This window comes from Saccopteryx bilineata, chromosome 5 (assembly GCF_036850765.1).
Source record: "Saccopteryx bilineata isolate mSacBil1 chromosome 5, mSacBil1_pri_phased_curated, whole genome shotgun sequence".
NCBI lineage: Eukaryota > Metazoa > Chordata > Mammalia > Chiroptera > Emballonuridae > Saccopteryx > Saccopteryx bilineata.
The window spans coordinates 36,012,009-36,038,155 of record NC_089494.1 but is presented as its reverse complement, the minus strand read 5'-3'; the positions used below and the strand labels follow the sequence as shown (position 1 = coordinate 36,038,155).

Here is a 26,147-nt window from a genome sequence, read left to right as displayed (position 1 = left end):
TAAAAAGTAAAGGTAGATTGCCTGCATTTCAAAGAAATGTCTCAAATTTAGTCAGAAGAACACTTGTTAGCAAGCTATTTGTGATATAAATCCCATATGCAAAAGAGCTTGTTTTAATTTTATCGTTTTATTTTCACAATGAATCTATGCAACAATCATTCCATGTAATTTCAAATACCCACATCATGCAAACAAATAGGACTCTTAAAGAAAATAGAAATTCTGAACACTTCAAACTCAAGCCTGTGGGAAACGAAGTACCACCAGTGCTCAGGGAAGTGGCAATATTATTTAAAGCAACGGTTCTGTGTGCATTTTCCCTTCTACAGTGGAGCCAAGCATTGCCAGAGCAGGGACATTTAGTATTAATGCTTTCAAAGATGACCAAGAAACTAGAACCCCTGAACTATCCCTCCTTTAGAATTGTGCTGTCCCTCCAGTGAAACTCATTTTTTCCTCTCTTGTATTCATGTAGTATTTTACAGCTTTTATTGGCTATCACATCAAATCTAATCGACTTGTACTACATTGTTCATTGTGGACTTTCGTCTCTCCATCTAGGTTTCAAGCTCCCTTAACAATTAAGGTTTGTTAAGTTGAATGAATTGAATTTGATTTCGGGGCATTTTGCAGATGTTAGACACTGCAAACCTGGGATGGCAGTGCCCCTCCCAAACTGACAAACGAGAGCAAGGGCTCGCTGTGCTAACAGAACGCAAACCGGGTTTAACACCAGTGGGCGCTCACTGTATCCGCGGTGAGGACGCGTGGCATCAATCTTCTACCACTGCCATTGTGTTTTATAAGCTGTCCTTTTATGTTTTATGTCCCATCCACAGCTGTCAAAACCTCCTGTATCAGTGGCTACCTGAGCCAGTCAGTACTGTCAGACTTGTGCTGCAAAAGTATAATGTCATCATGCCACCCTGAAATAGGCAAAGTAAAACTCTGCAGCTTCCTAAATTGCTCTTTATTAAAAGAACAATATTTATTTTTGTTTTTATTCCACTTTTGATAAGTTTTTCCCTCCACTATTATAAACAGTTCTGATCTTTCCATTTTCACCAGACATATTCTAAAAAGGCTGATTTGATGATAATATTTTTAAATATATATATTTTAACTTTCATGATTGGCTGATCTTATTTACTCAAAAATTATTCTTAGCAATTTCTATACAGGTATATTTATTATTTTTTGTCTTAATGTTAGAGCTTGGAAATTCCTCTTTGCAAAAGGAGGATTAATGTAAGGAGACAATTCTCTCTGCGTTAAGAAGTTTAAGCTCCATACTCTTAACAAAATGTTTGTGAGCCTACAAAAGAGGTAAGTGTGGCTGAAACATAGTATTGAGAATATGCAATAGTTATAGTAGTCCATGAAGATAGTATTTAGGAATCTGTTTAATTAAATGTATGTGCCCATCCTACACCAATACACACTTCATGTCTACGGTGATATTTAATATCCTTTTCCCTTCTGCTTTTGGTCTTTCAGAGCAATTTAGAACTACTGGTATAAAGGAGTTGAAATTTAACTGTTAACAGAATTGCATTTCAGCAGCTGAAGGAACATAACTGATAAGCTAACTCTTGTTACATTTTTTCATGGCAGCCAAAATGCACAGCTAGGAAAAAACCCCTCAAATCTGTCATTCCACTTCCTTTAGAATAGATAAATTCTCTTTCCTCTTGCCCACATACGGTATAAATGTGTGGCTTATTTTAAAGCAGAACTCTAATAATACTCCAAAGAGTATCAAATCTTTTCATAAGTACAGAGCAGTCAAAAGAGGACTGCAAACTCATCCCCTTGTACTGAATAACAAGAAAAGGTAAAAAAGCAAAGAATCTAAAAATTAAACTGGGTGCTAGACTTGGAATCTTACAACCATCTTATAGTTTTAGGAAATCTCTCTTAATATAGCCAAGTTTTTTGTTTGGTTGATTTTTTTTATTTAGTATTATTTTTAATGAGAAGGGGAAAAAAAGATTCTCTACCAGAAGCCACAAAAATCTCTCAGATGGTAAAACAGATAGCCCTAAAAGTTTTTGCTTAAATTCACACACATCCCTAAAATAAAACTGGCCGATTCATCTCCCCACAGTACTTTGAGAAGGAAGACAGTTGAAAATACAGTGTGGTGCTCTGATGCTGCACTGCCTCTAAGTGCAGCCTAAGAAAAATTATTCTCAGTTTAGGCTATGGAAGGGGGTGGGTGGGTGGAAATTTCTCTCTTTGCAATTCAAAATAATTTTAAAGATAGAGCATTTCTTTTCCAATGTCTTCATTAAACAGAGTTGTTAAAAATTGTCTCCCAACCATCCCTGTAGAGCAGAAAGCTGCCCAGTATTCACCCCATATGCTGGGCTTTGAAGTGTGAAGCTGTGGCCATCCCGCTAGTCTCTTAAGCCACCATCAAAGCCATCTCATTACGCCCAGCATGGAGAGTTAAAGCACGGGGTCCTCACCACTCCAACACAAACACTGCATTAACAAAGCAACCGCAATATTCCTCCCCCACATGGCTAGAACTTGAAGAAATTTTTACCATATGTACACATGCACGAGATATGAAAATTTATTGTGCTAGAACATTGAGAAGTACATTAAACATGCTGAGTAGAACTGGATGTTATTCTAAGGGACTGGAAAAAAAAATAAAACGCAGCTGATCTTTCTGATGAAAGAACAGAAACATTAAGCTGAAAAACGAGATCAAGTGCAGTTCCTAAATTGCACTTCCACCGACACATTCTGTGGCCTGCTCTTTCTTGAGATAGCAGAAAACAATTTAAGAGGAAAACTAAACTCTCCAGCACATTAGTGGATGCTACTGTTTACTCTGTCACGTTTCATTTCTAAAGGACAAATAAGCTTACAAATAATGATATGCTGACAACAGCATGTAGGATTCAAAATAATAGGACTTGCTAAAAAAAAAGTAATTTCACTTGTGTCGCTGAGTTGTCGATTTATCATCAGCACAGTGGTAAAAAAGAAAATGTAGAGAAAAGCTTGTTATGTATTATGAAAATGAGATCAAGAGGAAATGAGTATAAGCACAAGATTGATTTTCATATAAACATTAATCTGTAAAAAAAATAGTTTCAATACTATTGAAAAAATAGTTTCAAATACTTGTACCTAATGATTCCATTGCTTTCTTTTGGCTCCAGAGAAATTCTTGCTTTTGTGCACAAGAAAGATTATTGAAGAATGTTCACTGCTGCATTATTTGTGGTAGGAAAAGGGAGAAACAATCTGAATGTCCACAAATAGGGGACTAGATAAAATGTAATATATTTATACTATGATAACTATACAGCAGTTAAAAGAAACGAACTAGAACTAGATGCAATATTATGGACTGATTTCCAAGATATCTTGCTGATTCAAAAGTTCTAGTATGACAGATTTATATTATAAACACATAGAAGCAATACTGTATTGGACTTATCAACATGTACATATGCATATAAATAAAAGTGTGGGAAAAACCCTAAATTCAGTGTGAGCCTACTGTACTCATACCATAACCTGGCAGGTGGTTCCGGAAACCAGGAACGGGGGACATGATAGAGGTGAACTTGAACATTTCCTGTAATGCTTGAAATTTTTAAAAAGAGAATTAAAAAAAGTTTCAGACAAAGGGTATAAATAAACAATTGTGAGGATTCTTTGTTCTACCACTACCTTGATGGAAACCTGTAAGTTTCTTAATGTTTCTAGGTCTGTTTTCCTGCTAGAGAATGAAAAACTTCACTATCCTATATCCTCATATAAATACAAATAATATGTGCCCCCAAATTCTTAATATACCATGTACTTTCATGGAGATATAGAAATACATGAAAATATATGGTAAATTAGTAATTTGGGGTACATTATACATATATAATATATTTATAATAGTTAATTTATAGATAAGAATCCAAGAATCTTGTTATTTCCTTGTATATGACATATACTTCACAGAGGTATATGTGCAAAGTGCTTGTTAATTCTTCATAGGGCATATGCTGATATAAATACCACTTTGTGCAGACATGATATTGTTCATTTAAAAAATTACACTTTCCTGAGTGACCTAACAAATATAACACACTGTACCCAGTGACTTGTTTTGTTCTGTCCTGTGATGTTCATTGTTTCAGGTTTAGATTTCGTGGCTCTAGCTTTCTTGGGGGAAGGAATCCTATTTATTATGATAGATACAACAGCATCTACTATGGTAAATGGAAACAAATACCTCTTCATTTAGCTTCCTAATATTTCTTCAAAATACATTTTGCAAATGAACAAGCAACAAGAGAAAAGATGTCTGTTATAGAACTTAGACTTTTATACATAACAGCTCTTCAGAGATCCACGCAAGTGATTTTCTTTTCCTTTTTTTAAAAAAAATTATTGAGTTCCACCATCCATCTACTGAATTAAACTCTAAGGGTAGGTAGAGCCCAGCAATCTCGGTGGTTTTTTAAAAGATTTTATTTATTGATTTGGGAGAGAGGGGGGAGAGAGAGAGAGAAAGTTGTAGGGGAGGAGCAGGAAGCATCAACTCATAATTCCTTCTATGTGCCTTGATCGAGCAAGCCAGGGGTTTCGAATCAGCAACCGCAGCATTCCAAGTCAACACTCTACCCACTGTGCCACCACAGGACAGGCACAAGTGGTTTTCAAACATCTTGTCATGTAATCCCTTTTCTTAAAAACAGCACCTTATTGGGAATCTTGATAACATACAACAAAGCAGAGTGAGGAGAGGAATAGCCTGGCCCCAACTCCTTACGTACCTCCTATATAAGGCTACAGAGAATCGCTAAAAATAGCAACAGCTATTCTCTGGCGGGAGGCAGAGAGCCAGGGGCTCTATGTACAGGCATTATTTCTCCTAACATCCTCACAGCATGATATTATTCCCCATTGTACAGACACAAAAACAAGACTATAAAAGAGACTAAAGTTTTTTCGTCAAGTTACCTCACAATTAAGTAGCAGATCTGAGATTTTAACTCAGGTTTATTTACCTCCAGAATTCTTATTTTTTCCACTTCCCACCTGGTTTCCTGGTCTAGCCACTCAACATAATGTAATTGTTTAGTCCATGCACATATACACACATATGCAATGGGTGGGTGGGATTAGGATTGTGCTGTTACTTCCATATACTGGTTCCCCTTTGTAAGGACCTCTCACTCTTTTTCAGGGGGTGCTATTGAGAAGCCGGGGCTGCCCCAAAGAGTAGTTCAGATGGGACACGGCAAAGCCTTGGGGACAGCAAAGAATCCTTCTGCTGACCAATGTATCAGCAATGTGTAAAGAGCCATCAATATAAAGCCCGCTCCCCATGCAGTGAGGAGTTAACTTAGCCCCTCCACCCAGCCAATACTCCCCGAACGGCACTCAGATAGTGTACACGAGTTAGTTTGGTTTCCTTGTATGTGTTTGGCAACCACACATCTTCCCAGCCATTGGCCACCAACAACACTCAACAACCTCTCAATAGTCTCAAGCCTAGCCCAAACTCTCACCATCTCTCCCCACCCAAATAGGTCAAGTCTTCCTATTCCCCTTTCCACAGTCCCTGTCCTCCTCTTTGCCACCTCTCAGGGAACGTCCACATGCCCCATGCACACCTCTTTTAATCTCCTTTGGCAGAAAAATGCTTGTTGCCCACTACTGACATTCCTCCCACATGGAGAGAGTTCTGCTGCTCTTACTTACTGGCAGTTATAGGATAAATTGAGCCCCCCCCCTCCATTCATGTAATGAATTCATAGTCCCCAGCCCATTCATGCACTCAGCCTCCACTGGAGGACTTTATAATGTGGCTTTATTTGGGAATAGGGTCATTGCAGATACAATTAGTTAAGATAAGGTCATACTGGAGTAGAGTGGGGCCCTAATCCAGTATGACTAGTGTCCTCATAAAAAGGGGAAATTTGAACACAGACAATATGCAGGGAGAATGCCATGTGAACATAAGTGCCATTTACAAACCAAAATGGAACAGATCCTTCCCACGCAGCCCTCAGAGGAAACCAACCCTGCTGACACCCTGGTCTTGAACCTTTAGCCTCCAGAGCAGGGGTAGTCAACCTTTTTATACCTACCGCCCACTTTTGTATCTCTGTTAGTAGTAAAATTTTCTAACCGCCCACCGGTTCCACAGAAATGGTGATTTATAAAGTAGGTAAGTAACTTTACTCAATAAAATTTATAAAGCAGAGTTACAGCAAGTTAAAGCATACTGCATAATAATAATTACTTATGAAGTACTTTATGTCGGATTTTCGCTGTTTGGCAGAATAAATCTTTATAAAACAACTTACTATTGTTAAATCTATCTTTTTACTTATACTTTGGTTGCTCTGCTACCGTCCACCATGAAAGCTGGAACGCCCACTAGTGGGTGGTAGGGACCAAGTTAACTACCACTGCTCCAGAGTCATGTTTACATACAAATTTCTCTTGTTTAAACCACCCAATCCATGGCATTTGGTTACTGCAGGCCCAGGAAATTAAAACATTGGCCTTGTTCCCTCCCAGCACTCACTCTGCAGCAGGAAGTTTGGGGGAAGCAGGTCCGCACAGGCCTACCCCTTCCTCTCTCTTCTTTATTAGGGGCTCCCTGGGCAGGAAACACACATTTCGGCCCACTCTTCCTTGCCACACGCTGTTCAAGGGCAGGCCTGCACCGTCCAGTGCGGCCTATGATATCTCATTCTCTAGTTGGATAAGCTCAGCTGTCAATATTAGTTTTATTAGTAGTAATGTTAGTATCTCCATTTCTCATCTATCTTTCTCAATTGTTGAACTGGTTCAAAATTTGGGGAAGATGTGCCCTCCTCCCCAACCTCACTCCAGTGCTCCTCCTTCTCAGGGCAGGGAGTGAGGTGGTCTCCCTCCCTCTCTTCTCTGTTGCTATGCAATAAATGCTGTACCCTGCCTTCACAAGGCCTCTCTTCTTGTTTGTCAAAAATTCAAACAAGAACATTGACTGTCACCTCCGCATTCTCACTGTAACGGTTCTATACCTCAAGGTAGCAGGTAACACAGACTGTCCAGGAAACACACAACATTAATATTTTGAGATATTATCTTCCTATATATTTTTGGTTAATTAAAATTGGAGAATGACTTATTTAAAATATGTAATTTTAATAGTCAAACAATACATGATCATCTAAATCATCTAATTAGTAATGGTGTTATACCGTATTTTGTCACCATATTGTTATCACATGCCCTAGGTCTCTTGAAGAAGCTCTCTGGCCGATGGAGAACAGGCAGATGGGCTGGTGGGGGTGGGGTGCCTGAGGGTGTGGAAAGCCTTGGGTTCCTGCACTTAATCTTGCAGACCCACCTAGCATCACTATATTATTTCTCCAGAATTTTCTAACCCTAGTGGCCTTGACACTGGAATTCACAATAAATACTAGGAAGCAGGTGTAAAAAGGAAAAGAAATTCAGGCAAAGCTTCACCAAGGTCAAGGGGGCCTGAGCTGGAAAAGTTAGCATAGTACCAATCACCTGTTAGAAATCCCTTATTAGATCCACATTCTCAAAACACCATCAGTGATCATATAAAACTAATCTCTTAGGGCTGTAGACAACTATTCAAAGTCAGAAAACCTGCAGCCCCTAAACTTTGAGTGCCCCAAGGCTCCCTTTGCTAGTAAGGAGTGAACGACAATTAATGTCTCCCACGGTAATGCCTGGCTTACTCCTGAGTGTTCTAAGAGGCCCCTCCCCTAGGTGAAGTGGCAATGGGGAGACGGGCTTCCCAGTTTTAAACTCTAAATCTTTTAAGTGAATTTGAAACTAACAAAGAATTACAGGAAGTATATATTCAGGCAGCAAGATTTCAAGCGCTTCACTCACTCATTCCAATTAGAAGATTCTTATAGTACATTGATAGTTGTCATTATTTTTAACAAACCCTACTTAATATATATTAAGAGTGAAATAAAGAGGAGGGGAAGCTATCAAGCTAGTCATTGCTCTGAGCAACTGGAGCTGCACTTTGCTGAAATGGACCTTACAATTATCCATCTCAAGGACTAAAGGCAAGACCATTTATCTATCAGCTCTGGTCGAGAGTTGCCGCATGGGGTTTTAACTCGCTTGGACTACAGATTACCGCAGAGCCAAAATAAGTAGCTTTTTCAAGTGTGGCTGCGTTTGTCGATATTTGCCAGAAGAACAAATAGGTGCAGTCTTGTTCTTCCATTTGGCTTTTTTCGTCCTCATCAGTACCTCTGCTTTACAGTGGTAGACAGAGTCCTGTTTATTTAAGAAGCCTGTAGCGGTGTGTGTTTATGAACAGCCTGGTCACTCTCCTTCATAGATAAAATGTACTAAAGTCCCCAGAAACTGATCTTAATATTTTAAGTACTCTCCCAATGCACCACCCCTTGTTTTTTCAGCTTTTTATATGGTGGCAGTATTATACAATTCTCAAAATAAATGCTACGTCCTTAAACTATGTTAACATATGCTTGTAAAATCAACTAGTGCTTTACGCTATGGCAATGAGGGCAATACTGATGGCGGAGAGAACTCTAGCAGAACCCAGAATCCAAATCAACGAATCTCAACCAAACCCAAGGCTGCTTTATGAGACAATCTCCATAGGAACTGGAGAAGCAGAATAGAAAATTCTTGAAGTGAAAAGTTGTCCCTGATTTTTCAGATCAGCCCATGTTTTCACAATCTGTAATAAAGTAATCAAAGGGTCTCAAGACTATCACGCAAGTGTCGATGTAGCGTGAATTTGTCGTGGCACGTGTCCTCCAAGTCATAAAAAAATGCTTGAGAAAACACTAAACAAGGCTGATAACTCTAATCAAATTCATTAATGTTTTATATATTTTAAGATAAATTAAAAAATAAAAATCAATCGTGCCGAAGCTATTTCTTTTTCTTTCTTTTTTTTTTTTTTCATTTTTCTGAAGCTGGAAACAGGGAGAGACAGACAGACTCCCGCATGTGCCGACCGGGATCCACCTGGCACGCCCACCAGGGGCGAGGCTCTGCCCATCCTGGGCGTCGCCGTGTAGCGACCAGAGCCACTCTAGCGCCTGAGGCAGAGGCCACAGAGCCATCCCCAGCGCCCGGGCCATCTTTGCTCCAATGGAGCCTTGGCTGCGGGAGGGGAAGAGAGAGAGAGGAAAGCGCGGTAGAGGGGTGGAGAAGCAAATGGGCGCTTCTCCTGTGTGCCCTGGCCGGAATCAAACCCGGGTCCTCCGCACGCTAGGCCGACGCTCTACTGCTGAGCCAACCGGCCAGGGCGAAGCTATTTCTTTACACCTAGAATTAACTTAGCTAGCACTTTATCTTTCTAAATATTATTAATTTATATAACATTTACAAACATTACTTCATTTGATTAATGACATAAAACAAAAAGCAAGTTTCCATATCATTTACAAACTTCATACCTATGGTCCAGACTTTTAAAGCTGAATGTTACGAATTTATATGCTCGGTAAGCCCTTTTTCACTGGGAAATCATCGGGAGAAGAGCTGAAAGCACCCTTCTGCCGTGACCCCTCCCCTCCATTCTCACTCCATCCTTCTCATGAAGGCTTGTATGTTTCCCACACCTGAAAACACTAAGGAAGAAGTGGAAAATATACAGGAAGCACTCTGACACGCAGGAATCCTTCAGAGAAATTGTCCATAAAAAATGTATACAAATCCAGAAAATAAGACTAGATATTTTCAATATTGAATTAGATGTCAGAGGAAATAATAATGTTCCTGGAAATTTACCATTGATTCCAAATTAGGTGAATTGATTGTTCTTGAAGGATCCAGAATAATTAAAAATCATAAAGAAGAATTAGAGAAGCAGGACCTTCCAAATAGAGATGGGAGTGTGGATCCCTATGTTTACTTTCACTTCCTCACAAAATCCCAGGAAAATGATGGTAAAGAGATACTTTTTAGAAAGCATTGACTCGTTCAAACAAATAGAAAAGGAAGAAGAGATAATCGTATTGGACCTGGAAGAGCAGATATAGGAATAATGGTTATTTAACAGACTTAAGGCATCAAGAGGAACAGCAGCAACCAGACTTGTACCACAGGCACCTGACAGTCCCCAGAACTGGCAGCCTCACTTTAGGAGGGGAGGTAAAGGCAAAGATCAAAACAGGGAAACTGGTGGGAAGTCTGTTTAAGCAGCAGTTGTATCCCCACCTTCTCCACACAGACAGGAAACTGCCCAGTCCCCATTGTGGCAGAAGAAGAGGTAAAACCCAAGGGTTCTGGGCAGGAGGACACTTGGAACCACTGAGGGCAGGGGTGACTAATGAAAAGACAGGAATTAAGAGAACATTTGCAAGCTAAATGCTGAGACCTTTTTAGTTCTCTTCCATAGTTTAGCTCCTAAAACAAAGACAACTACATCTACACTCCAGGCTGAAGACTGGAAGATCTTTTGCTGGTAACTTGACTAGTCCAAGAGAAAGACCAAGAAAATATAGACATAAGAGGTCCTCAAAGAAACAACCCAGTCAGATCAGCCTAGAGCTAAAAAATCCCATCAACATACTCAGAGCATCCATTCAGTCTCTAGTGTCCAGTCTGAGAAGAAGCTGCCAACCATGGCTCATCAGACCCTGAGGGAAGCCTTTTAAACAAACAAAAAAAGCAAGCTGGGGCTGGAGGCTGCAGGGCAGACACGTTCAGGAAGAAGAAAATGTCAGAACTTACTCACTGATACTGCATACACGAGACAAGGCCATGATTTAAAATAATAATAATAATAATAATAATAATAATAATAAAAGGAAGATTTATGGAGTAAATTAAAAGTACTTGTAAACTAATTCAGGAGAAATAAGACTTATTGAAGACTTGGGAAATAGAGAAAATTTTCAAGAAAGTATTAAAATATAAAATAATAGACAAAAAAGACAAAATAAATGTAGAGAATCAGTATAAGAGTTACAACATCTAAACAATGGGGCTTCTAGAAAAAACTGGGAAAATAAATCATCAGTGGAATAACTCAAGAGAATTGCCCAGCACTGAAGGACAAATGTTTTAAGGATGCAAAGGGCCTATTAAGTCTCCAGGACAATGAATGAAAACAGACCCATACAAAGAAACATCACAGAAATTTCAAAACTGGAAACCAAGTAAAGATTGACAAGATTCCAGAAAAAAGTGACAGATCACATACAAGATCAGGAATCATAATGGCTTCATAAGTTTCAACAGCAACATGAAAATAAGAATTCAGCCTGACCAAGCACTGGCACAGTGGATAGAGCATCAGACTGGGATGCAGAGGACCCAGGTTTGAAACCCCAAGGTCACCGGCTTGAGAGCAGGCTCATCACGCTTGAGCAGGCTCACTAGCTTAAACAGAAGGTTGCTGGCTTGAGCGTGGGATCATAGACATGACCCCATGGTCACTGGCTTGAGCCTAACGTTGCTGGCTTGAGTAAGGGGTCACTCACTTTGCTGAAGCCCCCTAGTCAAGGCACACATGAGAAAGCAATCAGTGAACAACTAAGGAGCTGCAATGAAGAATTGATGCTTCTCATCTCTCTCTCTTCCTGTCTGTCCCTATCTTTCTCTCTCTCTCTCTCTCTTTCTCTCTGTCAAAAAAAGGAAAAAAAGAAAGAAAGAAAGAAAGAAGAAGAATTCAATGACATAATATTTTTAAAATAAAGGAGAATTACTTCTAACCTAACCTGGAATTCTATACCTAGCCAAGCTAACAATTAAATGGGAAGGTAGACTAATGGCATTTTCAGAACTTCAAGGTGTTGGAAAAGTACTTCCCCTTTTTCCTGAAAGCTACCAGAGCATGGGATCCACCAAAACAAAGACATAAATGCTAAAAGAGACAGAGACAGAGAGATAGAGAAAACACATGAGATTCATGAACCAGGGAATCTCCATGGAGAAAGACAGGGGAGCAACGAGGAGATCCCAGGGTGACAGTTATACTCAACAAACCAAGGATAAACAGTCCTAACTGAAATAGGTCAGAGAGTTCTAGAAGATGCTTCTTTTTTTTTTTTTTTTTTTTTTTTTCATTTTTCTGAAGCTGGAAACAGGGAGAGACATTCAGACAGACTCCCGCATGCGCCCGACCGGGATCCACCCGGCACGCCCACCAGGGGCGGTGCTCTGCCTCCCAGGGGGCGATGCTCTGCCCATCCTGGGCGTCGCCATATTGCGACCAGAGCCACTCTAGCGCCTGAGGCAGAGGCCACAGAGCCATCCCCAGCGCCCGGGCCATCTTTGCTCCAATGGAGCCTCGGCTGCGGGAGGGGAAGAGAGAGACAGAGAGGAAAGCGCGGCGGAGGGGTGGAGAAGCAAATGGGCGCTTCTCCTATGTGCCCTGGCCGGGAATCGAACCGGGGTCCTCCGCACGCTAGGCCGACGCTCTACCGCTGAGCCAACCGGCCAGGGCCCGAAGATGCTTCTCTTAAAAGATGAAATTGATAGAACACTCAATATATGGGGTGTTTGTTGTGTCTGAATGCATGGAGAAATGTTAACAGAGTTTGAGGCTAAACCAGTGATAAGTGGATATACCAAGTCATCAGTCAAAAAGATAATGATCAACTCCAGCAAAAAATAAATAAAAGGTTTTTCAGAAAGGATAAAATTATAATTTTTAAATAATTAATTGTGGATAATGATTATATAGTCAATATTATAATCACTAAGTAGTGATCCAAATTTTGACATAACTATATTGAAAGAAGGATTGGGAAGTAAGAGTGTGCGCGTGTGCATGTGTGTGTATTCAAAACGACAGGTGGGGTAAGAGAAAGCTGAATTTTCATCACCTGCAATAAGAAGTCAGTAGACAATGCCTAAAACTGAAAAACTAAAAATTACCTTTATTTAGGTATCTGGAGTTGATCCTAAGTAATAAAATGAAAGCTGAAAGTACCATATTTCTTCATGTATAAGATGCACCCTTTTTTGAAAAATTTGGGGTCTAAAAACTGGATGCTTCTTAAACAGTGGTTATAGATTTTTTTACTTTCATTTCCTGCTTTTTCATGCTTGTTTTTGTGCTCATTGTTGAAGACAGTAATTCGTCATCAGACACAGATGAGGACAAGCTCATGGATGGGAGTTTTGACAGTGATGAGGAGTTGTATGAATTTTATGATGAATAAAACTTGAGTTCAGGCAGTGGCACAGTGGACAGAACATTGGACTGGGATGCAGAGGACTCAGGTTTGAAGCCCCGAGGTCACTGGCTTGAGCACAGGCTCACCAGCTTGAGCGTGGGGTTGCTGGCTTGAGCATGGGATCATAGACATGACCCCATTGTCGCTGGCTTGAGCCCAAGGTTGCTGGATTGAGCCCAAGGTCGCTGGTTTGAGCAAGGGGTCACTTGCTCTGCTGTAGCCCTCCCCCACCCCCCAGTTAAGGCACATATGAGAAAACAATCAATGAACAACTAAGGAGAGTAAGGAGCCGAAATGAAGAATTGATGCTTCTCATCTCTCTCCTTTCCTGCCTGTCTGTCCCTATCTGTCCCTCTCTGTGTCTCTCTCAGGTATCTTACAACAACAACAACAACAAAAAGAAAAAGAAAAAAACCTTGAATTCAATAACTTTATGTAATACATTTTTTTTTCAAATTTCAGTTCCCAAAATTAAGGTGTGTCTTATACATGGGAGCATCTTATACATGGGGAAATATGGTACTTGGCTCAGGAGAGAAGGAAGTTGAATGTGTATGGTGAGGGGAAGAGGTGGGCTATGAACTACTTTAAGTTTGGGGACAAACCCTGTGGGATATTTGACTTTTATCCACATGCATGTATCATTTTGATAACCAAAAAAAAGGAAAGGAAGGATGAAAGAAGAGAGAGAGGGAAGAACAGAGGGAGGAGGGGGAAAAAGGAGAGGGAAAATTTAGAGACTAATAATAGAAATAAAAATGAGATGTATCCTAACTGTAGTTTTTATAGAAAATATAAACCAAACCCCAAAACATTTTTAAAAATTGGTAAGCCTTAAATCAGCGGTTCTCAACCTCTGGGTCGCGACCCCAGCGGGGTCGCCTAAAGCCATCGGAAAATACATAATGCATATCAGGTATTTACATTCCGAATCATAACTGTAGCAAAAATACAGTTATGAAGTAGCCACCAAAATTATTTTTTGGTTTGGGGTCACCGCAACATGAGGAACTGTATTGCGGGTCACAGCATTAGAAAGGTTGAGAACCACTGCCTTAAATAATAGAGTAGGTCTATGTGTCTCCTAGTCTCAGCTGTGCATTCATTCTACGCCAAAGGGCAGAAGGTAAAGAACGTACTCATGCGCCTTCACCTCAAAGCTCTTTCCTTCCATCATTTGTAATTGATGACACTTACACACCACTGTTTTGTTCCCCACTCCCAACATCCTATGGAGTGTCTCTATTCTCTAGTATCTTAGGCCACGGTCAACTTTCCAAACTGATCTGCTTGCTTCCTGTCCATTCTCTATCATGCAGGCAGAGTGATCTTCCTAAAATTCAAGCCAATCAGACCACTTTCTTGCTTAAAACTCTTCAATGGTTCCCAATGCTTTCCTATAAGGTTTGAACTCCTTGACCTGGCATATAAAACTTCATGATATGACTTCTAATTACCTCTTGAACTTCATTTCTTAATATTCCCAGGAATGCCTTTCTCATCCCACTCTATATCTAAGTTCTGGCCAGCCACACTGAAATCCTTTGCAGGTCCTGAAGCCCAGGCTGTTCTCACCTCTGAGCTTCTCCGCTGCTGTGCCCTTTACTCTACCAGGCGTCCCCAAACTACGGCCCGCGGGCCACAACGCGGCCCCCTGAGGCCATTTATCCAGTCCCCACTGCACTTCTGGAAGGGGCACCTCTTTCACATTGGTGGTCAGTGAGAGGACCACTGTATTTGGCAGCCCTCCAATGGTCTGAGGGACAGTGAACTGGCCCCCTGTGTAAAAAGTTTGGAGACCCCTGCGAGTCTAGACGTTCTTAAACTAAAATTATATGAAAAATTGTGTGTGAGTGTATGTGTCTTTGTATGTATACAAGAAAGCACATGCATAAAATTTTGCAAATGATTTTGACAGCATTTATAAGTCCTGAATACCAATTTTGAACCTCACTTTAAGAAGCTTTTCCTTAAGGTATAAGCAAGCTTAGAGCTGATGTCAAAAAGTTCTGAAATGGCCCTGGCAGGTTGGCTCAGTGGTAGAGCGTCGGCCTGGCGTGCAGGAGCCCCGGGTTCGATTCCTGGCCAGGGCACACAGGAGAAGCGCCCATCTGCTTCTCCATCCCTCCCCCTCTCCTTCCTCTCTGTCTCTTCCCCTCCCGCAGCCAGGGCTCCTCCTTAGAAGCAAGGTTGGCCTGGGCGCTGAGGATGGCTCTATGGCCTCTGCCTCAGGCGCTAGAATGGCTCTGGTTGCAACAGAGCAACGCCCTGGATGGGCAGAGCATCGCCCCCTGGTGGGCGTGCCGGGTGGATCCCGGTCGGGCACATGCGGTAGTCTGTCTGACTGCCTCCCCGTTTCCAACTTCAGAAAAATACAAAAAAAAAAAGTTCTGAAATGTATTATTCAGAGTTTTTGCACACAGAGCATATATGAATTATGAATATCAATTATCAATATTAACTATCTTTTATGTCACTGGACTGTTCTCCATTGCCCTTCTTTCCAAAGAAAATTAGTCACATCATTAACTTAAAGTTGGGCATCCTGAGAAGGGGTTACCTTAGTGAAAAAACATCCCTTCACTGTTTGGAGAACAGCCAGATCCTATACTTTGCCTTATAAGAATGTCTGAGCATGCTGTTACAAAAAAAAAAATAAAATAAAAAAAAATTGGATGATATTAGATGAACAGCTGTGCAGAAAGGGGAATATAAAAATAAAAACTGCATGTTGGAGCATCAAAATAGTAACCATGTACAGTACATGACTGTTTTTAATCAGATGAAGATTGAAGCTATTACATTTCAAATCAAATGTTATAAATTAGTTCAAGAATGCAGCTGAGCTCTTGTTTAATTAGAAATGTCCATGTTTAAATCATGAGGTACAGTAGCTGCCAATGAAGCAAAAGGGTAAGGGAAGGGAAAAACACTGTGTCCAGACCCTCCGATTGTCAACTGTCTCCTCTGCAGGACGAACATCTGGAGTGGACTAGTCCTGATGTAATGAAAAACTTCATGTATGGCTAATTTGAGATTTAATGTAATTGAACATAATTGTTTTGAAGACAATTAAAATCATTATTCTGGTCTGGACAATTCTGAACTCTTCATTTTTGTGTGAAACATATTTTCCCCCATTTTGAATTTTAACCTTTTCTTGGATAAAAAGTAAAGCAAATTTTGGGCCAATATTTTGCTGGGAAGTAATCCTTAGCTTGTCGGGTCATATTAAAATGCAGCACAACAGTGAGGTTCTCCTTTGAAAACCAGTCTGATTTCCTATTCCTGGTGCTTGATATAGCTCAGCTAGATTCCAAATCTACATCCCAAATGTTAGACATTCACTATTAAATAAAAATGAGGCAACATCATAGAAGGATTTCTGAGGTCATACAGAGAAGAATGCAATTATCCTAAGGCAAACTTTTCCCCGAAGGTTATGAGCCTCTGCATGTCGTAATTAACCAGGGAGCAGCTAGACAGTCCAGGCAAAAGGTCTTTCTTTTCTCCCAATTTGCCTAATTCAAAAACACCTCAAGTGACATAGCTCAAAATTTCCAAATTAAACTTACCCCTGGGGCTGAAATCAAGCATGTGATAGTTCAGTTATAAAGGAAATCTTAAAGAGAGTTGTGCATAAGGAAAAAAAAAAAAAGTCAGAGGAAAAAGGGGTAGGAGTTAACATTTAAGTGGTTTTTCAACCTCATCATTACCCCTGCTCAAGAAAATAAGACACAGATGGGCAAAACACAGCATCGTTCTGCCCCGAAGAGTCTAAAGAACTCATTAGAAACTACTGTTGTTTTCTCGTGACCCATCATGAATTTGCAAGGGACAAATGATTGACTCGCTGCATCCCACAGCTATTCGTGTTCCATGGTGTCATGGCTGGAAAGTGGAAGGAGGAGTCACATAGTCACAGTGTGCCACACCATCACCCATGAAATCTTACTGTTGATACAAGTCTTGAAGGTTGACTTTTCCCATGGAGTTGAAGAGTGATTATATTGTCACAAGCTGTTCTGATTCGTAAAAAATGGTTTCTGTTAAGAAATAACACACTACCCCAAACATTCTCTTACTTCTGGCCACAGCTCCACACTCTTCCACTCCAACATCAGAGAGAGGGTAAATGGGAATCAGGTCCACTGCTCCCAAACAAGGGTGGATTCCCTCTTGAACTTCCATATCAATAGACTGGAAGGCCTCCAAGCAGGCAGCCAGAACAGAATTGCCTTAAAATGGTAAAGTTGCAAAAAACACTCATTAAACTTGCAAACACAACTAAAGAAGCAGCACTATGAATAATAGTTGTTTTTCTATTGTAATCTGTTAAGAAGATTTTTGTCATCCAAAATAAAGAACAGTAAAAGATATATCTCCCACCTGACCAAAAGGTGGCACAGTGGATAGAGTGTCGACCTGGGACACTGAGAATCCAGGTTTGAAACTCCGAGGTCACCAGCTTGACCATGGGCTCACCCAGCTTGAGCACAGGGTTGCTGGCTTGAGCGTGGGATCATAGACATGACCCCATGGTCTCTGGCTTGAGCCCAAAGGTCATTGGCTTGAAGTCCAAGGTTGCTGGCTTGAGACCAAGATTGCTGGCTTAAACAAGGGTTCACTGGCTCAGCTGGAACCCCCAATCAAGGCACATATAAGAAAACAATCAATGAACACCTAAAGTGCCATAACAAGTTGACACTTCTCATTTCTCTCCCTTCCTGTCTGTCTGTCCCTTTCTGTGTGTCTCTTTCTGTCTCTCTCTCCCGCTTAAGAAAAAAAAAAAAAAAAGATACAACATTCCCCTTTGTACCACCTCTCACTTGTCATAAAGTTTCACATTTCTTCCAGCTCGCCCAATGTGGAGAAATTACACAATGTTTACTAGTCTTAAACATCTTTGTATTTTTTTACAATAGGTTACTTTAAAACTTTTTAGTTTTATCAAATTAATCTGATAGAATCCCTCTTTATTTTTGGAATGTTTTATAAACTGATATTAAAATATATACACAAACATAAAGTTTTAAAAGCATATGTATTGCAGTTGTGCTCTTGTCCAGTAATTAGACTTTTTATTAAGTTGTTTTATCTAAATACATATTCAAGACACCTCAGAGTTCTCTGTTATTACTCTGAGTTTTCATTAGCATTAATAGTTTTAGGTTTTTACTCTGACAATTTTAGCAAGAGAGATAAACAACAAAAAAGCAAACTTTACATCTTATGATTAACATGCAAAATAATTTGTCCTGTTTGTTGGGAGTTTTCAGTCAGCTCTTTGTTCCTCAAACACACTTTTTGGAAAAAGACAATCCACTGAATTGAAATAAAGTTTATTTAAAAATATTTTGATTCCTTTACTAAACAATATTAAGATAATACAGGCTTTTGTTTAAACAATCATGATCCTTCAAATTCAAGTCCCACTAAACTTTACAACAGAGACATGGAACCCATTTCATTCCAACCCATGAACCAACTCACGATTCCAGGCTCCCAACTCAAAACACGACTGCTTAGCATGTTTCATTCTACGATGACTTACTGAAATCAAGGCTGACTTCAACACTATTGCTCCACAGGTTAGAAACTGAAGATGTTTTTCTCAACCACAAAGTATATGTGATCATCTTCAGGGAAAGAATGGTATTAACTCTTGGACCCCAAGTTTCATTTTAATGAAGAAGAAATGAGAAATGTTTGAGATGTGTATGCTCAGAAAAATGATGAAATGCAGGTTTGAAGTAACTCTGCAACTAATGGACTATTCATATTTGCACAGAAAATCAGTGATTAAAGAGCATTCATATCTACCTGAACGCTATCCTTAATCATAGACATATATATTATATAAAGAAAGAAAGAAACTGCAATCTCACCTAATTCGTCAACAGAAGCTGCTATTGTGATAACTGATCTGTTATAGTCTTGATCAGAAAATATATTGAGCACTGACACTTTAGGATGTTTCTTCCCTATAAAGAAAAAAAACACAAATGCAAGAATTATTTTTTGTGATAAAGCCTTAATACTTTATTTCTTCTGATAATATTAAATTAATTCAACAGAAAAATTCTGGGATGTGAGCTATGAATTGACATTGGCTAATCATGAAATTTAAGGGTCGTAATCTCCATTTCTTACAGTCTTCCTATTATAACCAGATGGCTCAGCTTGGACACTAGCCTTTGGTATATGTTAATTAATTCTAGGTGGTAGCTTCTTCTTTCAACTGTCACATCATGTCTCCCTAAATTCTGTTCCTTAACAATCTCATCTTCTAGGCCTTATCATTTTTTCTTCCCAAACCCAGAAATCAAACTGGATAAAAATCTGCCATCTGGAAAAACTAGGATAGGCCAATTAATGCCTAAAGCAGAGGTTTCTGGGACGCATGCACCTGTCTATTAGAAACCGTTCATATTCCACCATCTCCTTTTCAGAGGCCACCAACAGCCTTCAATGTTAATGACTTCCAGCTTTCAATGGCTTGTGACTCACTTGAATGTGTAACCTGGAGGAGAAAGCTACCATACCCTGTATGGCGGCCACACATAACCCCGGTTATTTTTGAAGTTTACGAGCCTGGTTCAGGCCCCTTAAAAGTCCCCCTTAAGCCTGCAGGAGCAAATTCAAAGTGAAGGACAAAAGTTTTCAGGCGGTAATTAAACATTTCACTATGCCATTATACCTTTGTCGCCCTGTCCCCTGGCAGCTTAACAATTAATCTTTTCAGAAGAGAGGAAAAACAAGTTACACGCAGGAACTACAGAGCTTACAGCAGCCCTGTGCTATTAACTTTAATAATGCGAAAAGATAAACTTATGTCACTCACTCATAGCCAAATGAGCATCTACACAGCCCTGCCCCAGTGTAGGTCTGAAATTTATAACTCAGGTTTCTTTACCTAAGACCTTTTTGGCCATTTAAATGTTTCCATATTACTTAATTAGAAAAATTATAGGCAATACAGCTTTATTCCACTCACTTAAAAACAAATGCCTATAAAGCACTGGTAAAACAATAGGTCATTTTCTTAACTAGTACTACCTTCCCCGCATTTTTATAACTATAAAAGATAAAGCAAGAACGAGGTCATACAACCTCCTTTTTAATGTATTTTCAATATACTCTAGCTCCTAGAAGAGATGATTTTGTTTTTTCATCCTAAATCTTCTTCTGAAAAGCTTTTATTCTCAGTTTCATATGACTCAATTGAATGAAATGCTGAAAAAAATGAAACACTCTCTCCTGCAATTTCTTAAGTATGCATATAGAAAAAAAAAATTACTGCTGGCAGGAGGAGCTGTCAGTCTGAATCTCAGTGGAAGTAAATTGTTTGGTATTTGTAATGGAGTATAATAGCTATAATTCCATTTGAGCTGCTGCCACTAATAAGCTGATAAAAACTGTGAGTTCAGACAAGGTGTCCATCAGTGTGTGGCTTCCCCAAATGTCTTTGCACTTTCACTTAATCACAGAGACCGGTAACCCAATCCCATTAGATGTACTTGTCTGACAATGAGTTGCCCAAGTGGGCTGTTCCTACAGAGAATGCACAAGCACAGCCCTATACTGACTCCGGAGGGTTTTTCTTATCAGCAATTATCGGAAATTTTCATAGACATTCCCAGCTCCTGCAAAGTTGCAAGACAATAATTTAAATGTGCTTATCATTAGAAATAGACTGAAGGAAACACTTCTTTCTCATGAAAAGCAGTAACTAAATTAAAAATGATAATCAAAAATTAAAATACACTGTCTGAAATGCTTTCGCAGGCATCCCCAAACTACGGCCCCTGGGCCGCAATGCGGCCCCCTGAGGCCATTTATCCAGCCCCCACTGCACTTCTGGAAGGGGCACCTCTTTCATTGGTGGTCAGTGAGAGGACCACTGTATTTGGCAGCCCTCCAATGGTCTGAGGGACAGTGAACTGGCCCCCTGTGTAAAAAGTTTGGAGACCCCTGCTAGGGTTATGGTCCTAATGCTTATCTGTTGTCAAAAAACTTCATTTAATAATGAAGTTTAATATTTAAATAATTGTAGGTCTGTAAATATACTGTGTTTGTGTATAAAAACAAATGTCTAGAACTGTGTTCACATGAACATTTCAACAGGAGTTAAAAAAGAAAAAAGAGTGGTATCTCTCATAACAAATACTGGCCGGAGGAGTAATGAGTCTTGAGCTCCAATCTTCTGAATTGCTAAGTGAACTTACGAACATCACTGAAATGCAATTGCCTAAGTCTTTAGATAGAGAAAATGGAATAGAAATAATAATGCTGTAATGATAGCTTTGAGAAGTAGTTGGTATTCAGTATTTGGCAAGTTTATTTTTTTATGTAACCTGCTGAATAAAAAGCATAATGCCCAATTATGCTCATTCTATTAATGACCCAATAAATGCCCTATGAGGGGAACATTCAACCTTTATGTAACTATACGCTTCTCAGGATCCTGTCAATATTCTGAACAGTGGGCATTTCAGACTCTCGGCCTCCAGTGTCAAGAACTGCGCTGCTGAGCACACGCAGGCATTGGAAGAGACCATCTGTGCACATCTGCATAACTGCTCTATCTCAGTATCCTGGAGTCCTGCAGAAGCTGTGACAACAGCTCAAGAACAAGGGGGGAAATCGACGAAGAAAAAAAGAGTGCTCTATAGATATTGTCTGCAAGGTACAAAATTTACTATATTATCAAAACTCTACATATCCACTTCAATCATCTGTTGTTCCTACCGTTTTTTCCAAGAAGAGCTGCTCTTGCTATGTTCTCAACAATGTGTTTTCTTCTGGCTTCTGAAATGTTTAGTAAACAGGCAGCCAAACGAAGCCCCAATCTGGAGGAAGACATGCTGATTTTGTTTCTAGAATAGAGGGGAAAAAAAAAAGAATCTTTTTCTTCATTTCGGTCTCTACAGTTTATTCATATTTCCATATTTATTAACCATAAAAGAAGTTCTAGCTCTTTGGAAACAATTTAGTCATAATATTAACATGTCACTCTCATTTCTAGAGGACACCTAAATGATAAAAATCCTCAGACTGACTCATCAGGAAACCACATATATGTGGCCATGCACATATGCACAGATGAGCATAGTAACAACACTAGAAAATATCCTTCAAGTTTTTCAGCCTGAATTCTGTCCTGTAAGTGAAACTTTTTCATTGAAGTATATTATTCCCTTTTAAGCATAGCTTTCCCTAGCTTATCCATTTTCCAGGTCTTCACTATGTAACAAATAAGCATGATCCTTTTTATTAAATGAGACTTACTGGGGAAATGCAAAAAAGAGGAATGATGAGATATTCAATATGCTGATTGTTATAAAAATTATTCCTCAAGCAAAAAAATAGAATCATTTTGGGGCTTTAAATGACAACCGTGCAACTAAGTTCCTTTTGCACTTTGAGCTCCAAAGTTTCTAAATCAGTTTAATGTCACAGGACTCTGTACCTTGAACTGAAAGCTGACATGTACTCTGGTATGTTACTCAATAATGCCAAAAACGTGACTAATTCTTTCATTGAAAATGGATTAATTACACACATTTTGGGGGTTGCTTTGATTCTCTTTAGTACTCTAGAAAGGCATTTTCAAGTCATTGTATTTGCATACCTCAAATGATATGAATTGAACAAATTTAAATAACTCAAAATAACAAGAAATTGCCCTGGCTGGTTGGCTCAGCGGTAGAACATCAGCCTGGCGTGCAGGAGTCCCCAGTTCGATTCCTGGCCAGGGCACACAGGAGAGGCACCCATTTGCTTCTCCACCCCTCCCCTTCTCCTTCTTCTCTGTCTCTCTCTTCCCCTCCCACAGCGAGGCTCCATTGGAGCAAAGATGGCCCGGGCGCTGGGGATGGCTCTGTGGCCTCTGCCTCAGGCGCTAGAATGGCTCTGGTTGCAACAGAGCGACGTCCCGGATGGGCAGAGCATCGCCCCCTGGTGGGCATGCTGGGTGGATCCCCGTCGGGCGCATGCGGAAGTCTGTCTGACTGCCTCCCCGTTTCCAGCTTTGGGAAAAAAATAATAATAATAACAAGAAAAGAATTTCCCTTTTCAAGATCAGCCAATCATATTTGGGTTATTAATTATCATATCTAAAAATGAACGTAGATTTCATGAATTCATTCAAAATATATTTGACAAAGGTAATTTTGTGTCAAGTAATGTTCTCTGTGTAGGGGATACTCCAGTGAATGGTGTCCAACTCTGAGATAAACATTAAGCTTACGAGTTTAAGCTAAACGTGTTGGGTGCAAATAACAGCTCTGAGTGCATGAATCCACTGGCTTGGTTCGCTAGGATTGTTGGCCTAGTCATGTTAATCTAGAGGGAGTACAAGGCTCATGGTCAGTTCAGGATTTCATACTGTGACCATCATCGCATCGCAAAGTCATAAATATACAGCCATTAGGTTTTTCTAGACATTAATAACATTTTTATAATAAACCACCTCAGACCTCTGGTTTTTATGTAAACCAAAAAAATTGCTTTACACAAGGGGTGTGGGCGTCTTCTGGCTTTCATTTGTTTTCGGTGTGTTTATGTAGCTTAATTGTCTCATCAGGCACTTTCCCAACATAATTACGCTTTTTAACAAATGGTGTTTATGGCAACCCCTAACAGTGAAAGAGAAAGGATTAGTTTCATCTTCTCATTCCACAGTTTGATTCCCTGTGGACAACTAAATCATACAAAGATGCTGTTAGGAAAATCTACCTTCACAGCAAAAGCTGAAATTAGCCGCAGTGCCAGGCTTTTGGAAAGCATTCAGGCTTGTTAGTCAAAGGGTAAAAATTTCTCTCCTTTCTCCTCTAATAAAGTGACCCAGGGCAAGCCCTTCAAACACTTTTAGGAGAGTGGGATCTCAGACCGCCGGTCCCTTCAATCACCGTTCGGTGACTTCCGGCGACAGACCAAAAACCTGCTTGGCCCGGGCAGGCAGCAGCAGAGCCAGCGCGGAGTGGAGCCGGTCGCGACGGCTCCGCCAGACCTGCTGCCTCCTGCGCACGCACGACCATCAGCACTTATAGGGACGCAGAGAGACTCGCCAGCCAGACGGAAGCGTGTGCTGGGGCTGGAACCAGCGGCGGGGCCCCCTCTGCGCGGCCCCGCCCCGGTTCCGGTAGGGAGTGTCCCAGGGCCACGTGGACCGAAGGGTAACCTGAGGGCCCCGGGGGACTCGCCGGCCGCCCCTACGAGGTCCGCCAGGAGCATGGTCTGCGAGCGGCGAAGGACCGGGGCGTCGACGGAACCTGTGGCCGCGCGGCCGCTCGGCGATTGGGGAGGAGAACCGACCTGCGTGCGCGGAGGGGCGGCGGGCTTGGATGTCACCGAGCCGGAGTCGCCGCTCGGGACCGGTACGCAGCTTCCGCCGCCAGCTCCGCCTCCCGGGCGCCCTGGGCGCGTTCCAGCCTGCCGTTCTCTCCGTGACCCTGTCCCTGACCCCGGCCCCGATCTCCCGCTCCCGCGTCCAGGAAAGCTTAACGTTCCTTTTAGAATTGTCTCCTCGTCGCCACTGCTTCATTTTGGAACTCTCCACAATTCTTTCTGGTGAATGAATGACTTTCTAAAAGGGCAGTAGAATCCAATGATGTGGTCATTACCATTGATCATACGCCAGCAGGGGGCTCTTCTCTTCGGTGTGCACAGGGGCGTGCACACGCACTCCTTTGGTAGATTCCCTCCTGAGAAATACTACCCTCGAGTCCTTGTAAAAATGAACTGGACCCACCCCAGGATAAAAGCAGTCCTTGCACATGACCATTAGTCAAAGTTACAACCAATATGAACCAAGCAGTAAGCATTTCCCTTCTTTCTAGGCCAGTGAACTTTGAGAACATACTAGTCTTCCAAAAAATAAGAACCTGCTCTTTTTTTAAAAAAAATGTAGCAACAGTTCAATGTCACTATTTTGATCCAATTTTGTTCCTTAACTGATATAATCACTAGATAACTACTTTGATGGAATAAATTAATTTTAAAATCTATTTTTTATTTTCTAATTATACTTTTTAAACACAGATTTGGGGAAATTAACATTTATGTGGACATTTGGTTTCTAGCCTAATGTGGCATAAAAATAAGTAACATAATGAGTGTTAAAAAAAAATCAGGTTCATGATGCTTCGCACATCATCATCATTGTACTTAGATGTCACAACAGTATTATGTGTGATTGTGTCAGATCCAGCCTTCCCCATCTCAGAGTGTTGGCAGGTAGGAGGGCTGTTGGCAAGAGGAGGGGTGTTAACCTCAGGATCCTGGATCCATTCCAAGGCTGGTAATTACATTCTGCCAGCCAAAATTCATCCCATAATTTTAATTGGATAAATCCTTTCTGGCCTAAACTACTGCTATGCCTGTCAAACTGTTGCCACATTTCACCCCAGTGGTGTCTGTGTTTTAGTTACAAGAATCAGTCCCTTTGAGGTTGGCTTATCAGTTTAAATCCTCAAGTGCTTTGGGGTCCTGTGGAATAAAATATATATGTATTTAAGTGCTTTTTCTACCTAATCTGCATAGAAATGTATAAAATAGAAATATAGCCCTGTTAATACCTAAAAACCAATACCTATCTAATGTCAGCAAATAATTTTGAGAGCTTTTTAATGAGATTGATGTCCCTAACTTTCTCTTCCTTCCTTTTGAGAGATTTTATTACCTATAGCTTTAGTTTCCAATTTCCAAAAAGTACTCGTGTCAAAAGTTAACTTGCATGGAGGATGGTGGAACTGAAGCCCCTGTATTTCATGTGTCCGAACATTTCTATTGTGAGACTACTTGCTAAAATGAAAGAGTATTAACATTACATTTGGGCTTATCATATCCATCCGGAGAAAAGTGTGACAACGAGGGGCCTCTTGGTTCTAGCTGGAGCAAGTGCCAGAACTAAAACTTCTTCCTCACTTCTCCTAATCCTCTCTGTGAGAATATCTTTCCCTTACA

At 40.5% G+C, this 26,147-nt stretch overlaps 1 protein-coding gene across 5 annotated transcripts in view; it reads right to left on the bottom strand.

Moving 5' to 3' along the window:
• The window catches only part of FTCDNL1 (formiminotransferase cyclodeaminase N-terminal like), a 47,313-nt gene extending 22,669 nt beyond the window's left edge, over positions 1-24,644 (bottom strand). For 2 of the 5 annotated variants that reach the window (XM_066280012.1, XM_066280016.1), the window contains exons 1-4: positions 23,919-24,055; positions 21,930-22,057; positions 19,067-19,162; positions 17,264-17,416 (exon numbers count right to left, since the gene is read on the bottom strand). In XM_066280012.1, coding sequence (XP_066136109.1) covers positions 17,264-17,416; positions 19,067-19,162; positions 21,930-22,044 — 364 coding nt within the window. In that variant the 5' untranslated portion in view covers positions 22,045-22,057; positions 23,919-24,055. Of the gene's footprint in view, positions 1-17,263; positions 17,417-19,066; positions 19,163-21,929; positions 22,058-23,918; positions 24,056-24,091; positions 24,203-24,497 lie in introns of those variants that run through there. The other 3 variants (XM_066280013.1, XM_066280014.1, XM_066280015.1) reach the window with 3 other exon arrangements.
• Positions 24,645-26,147: the final 1,503 nt, after the last annotated feature.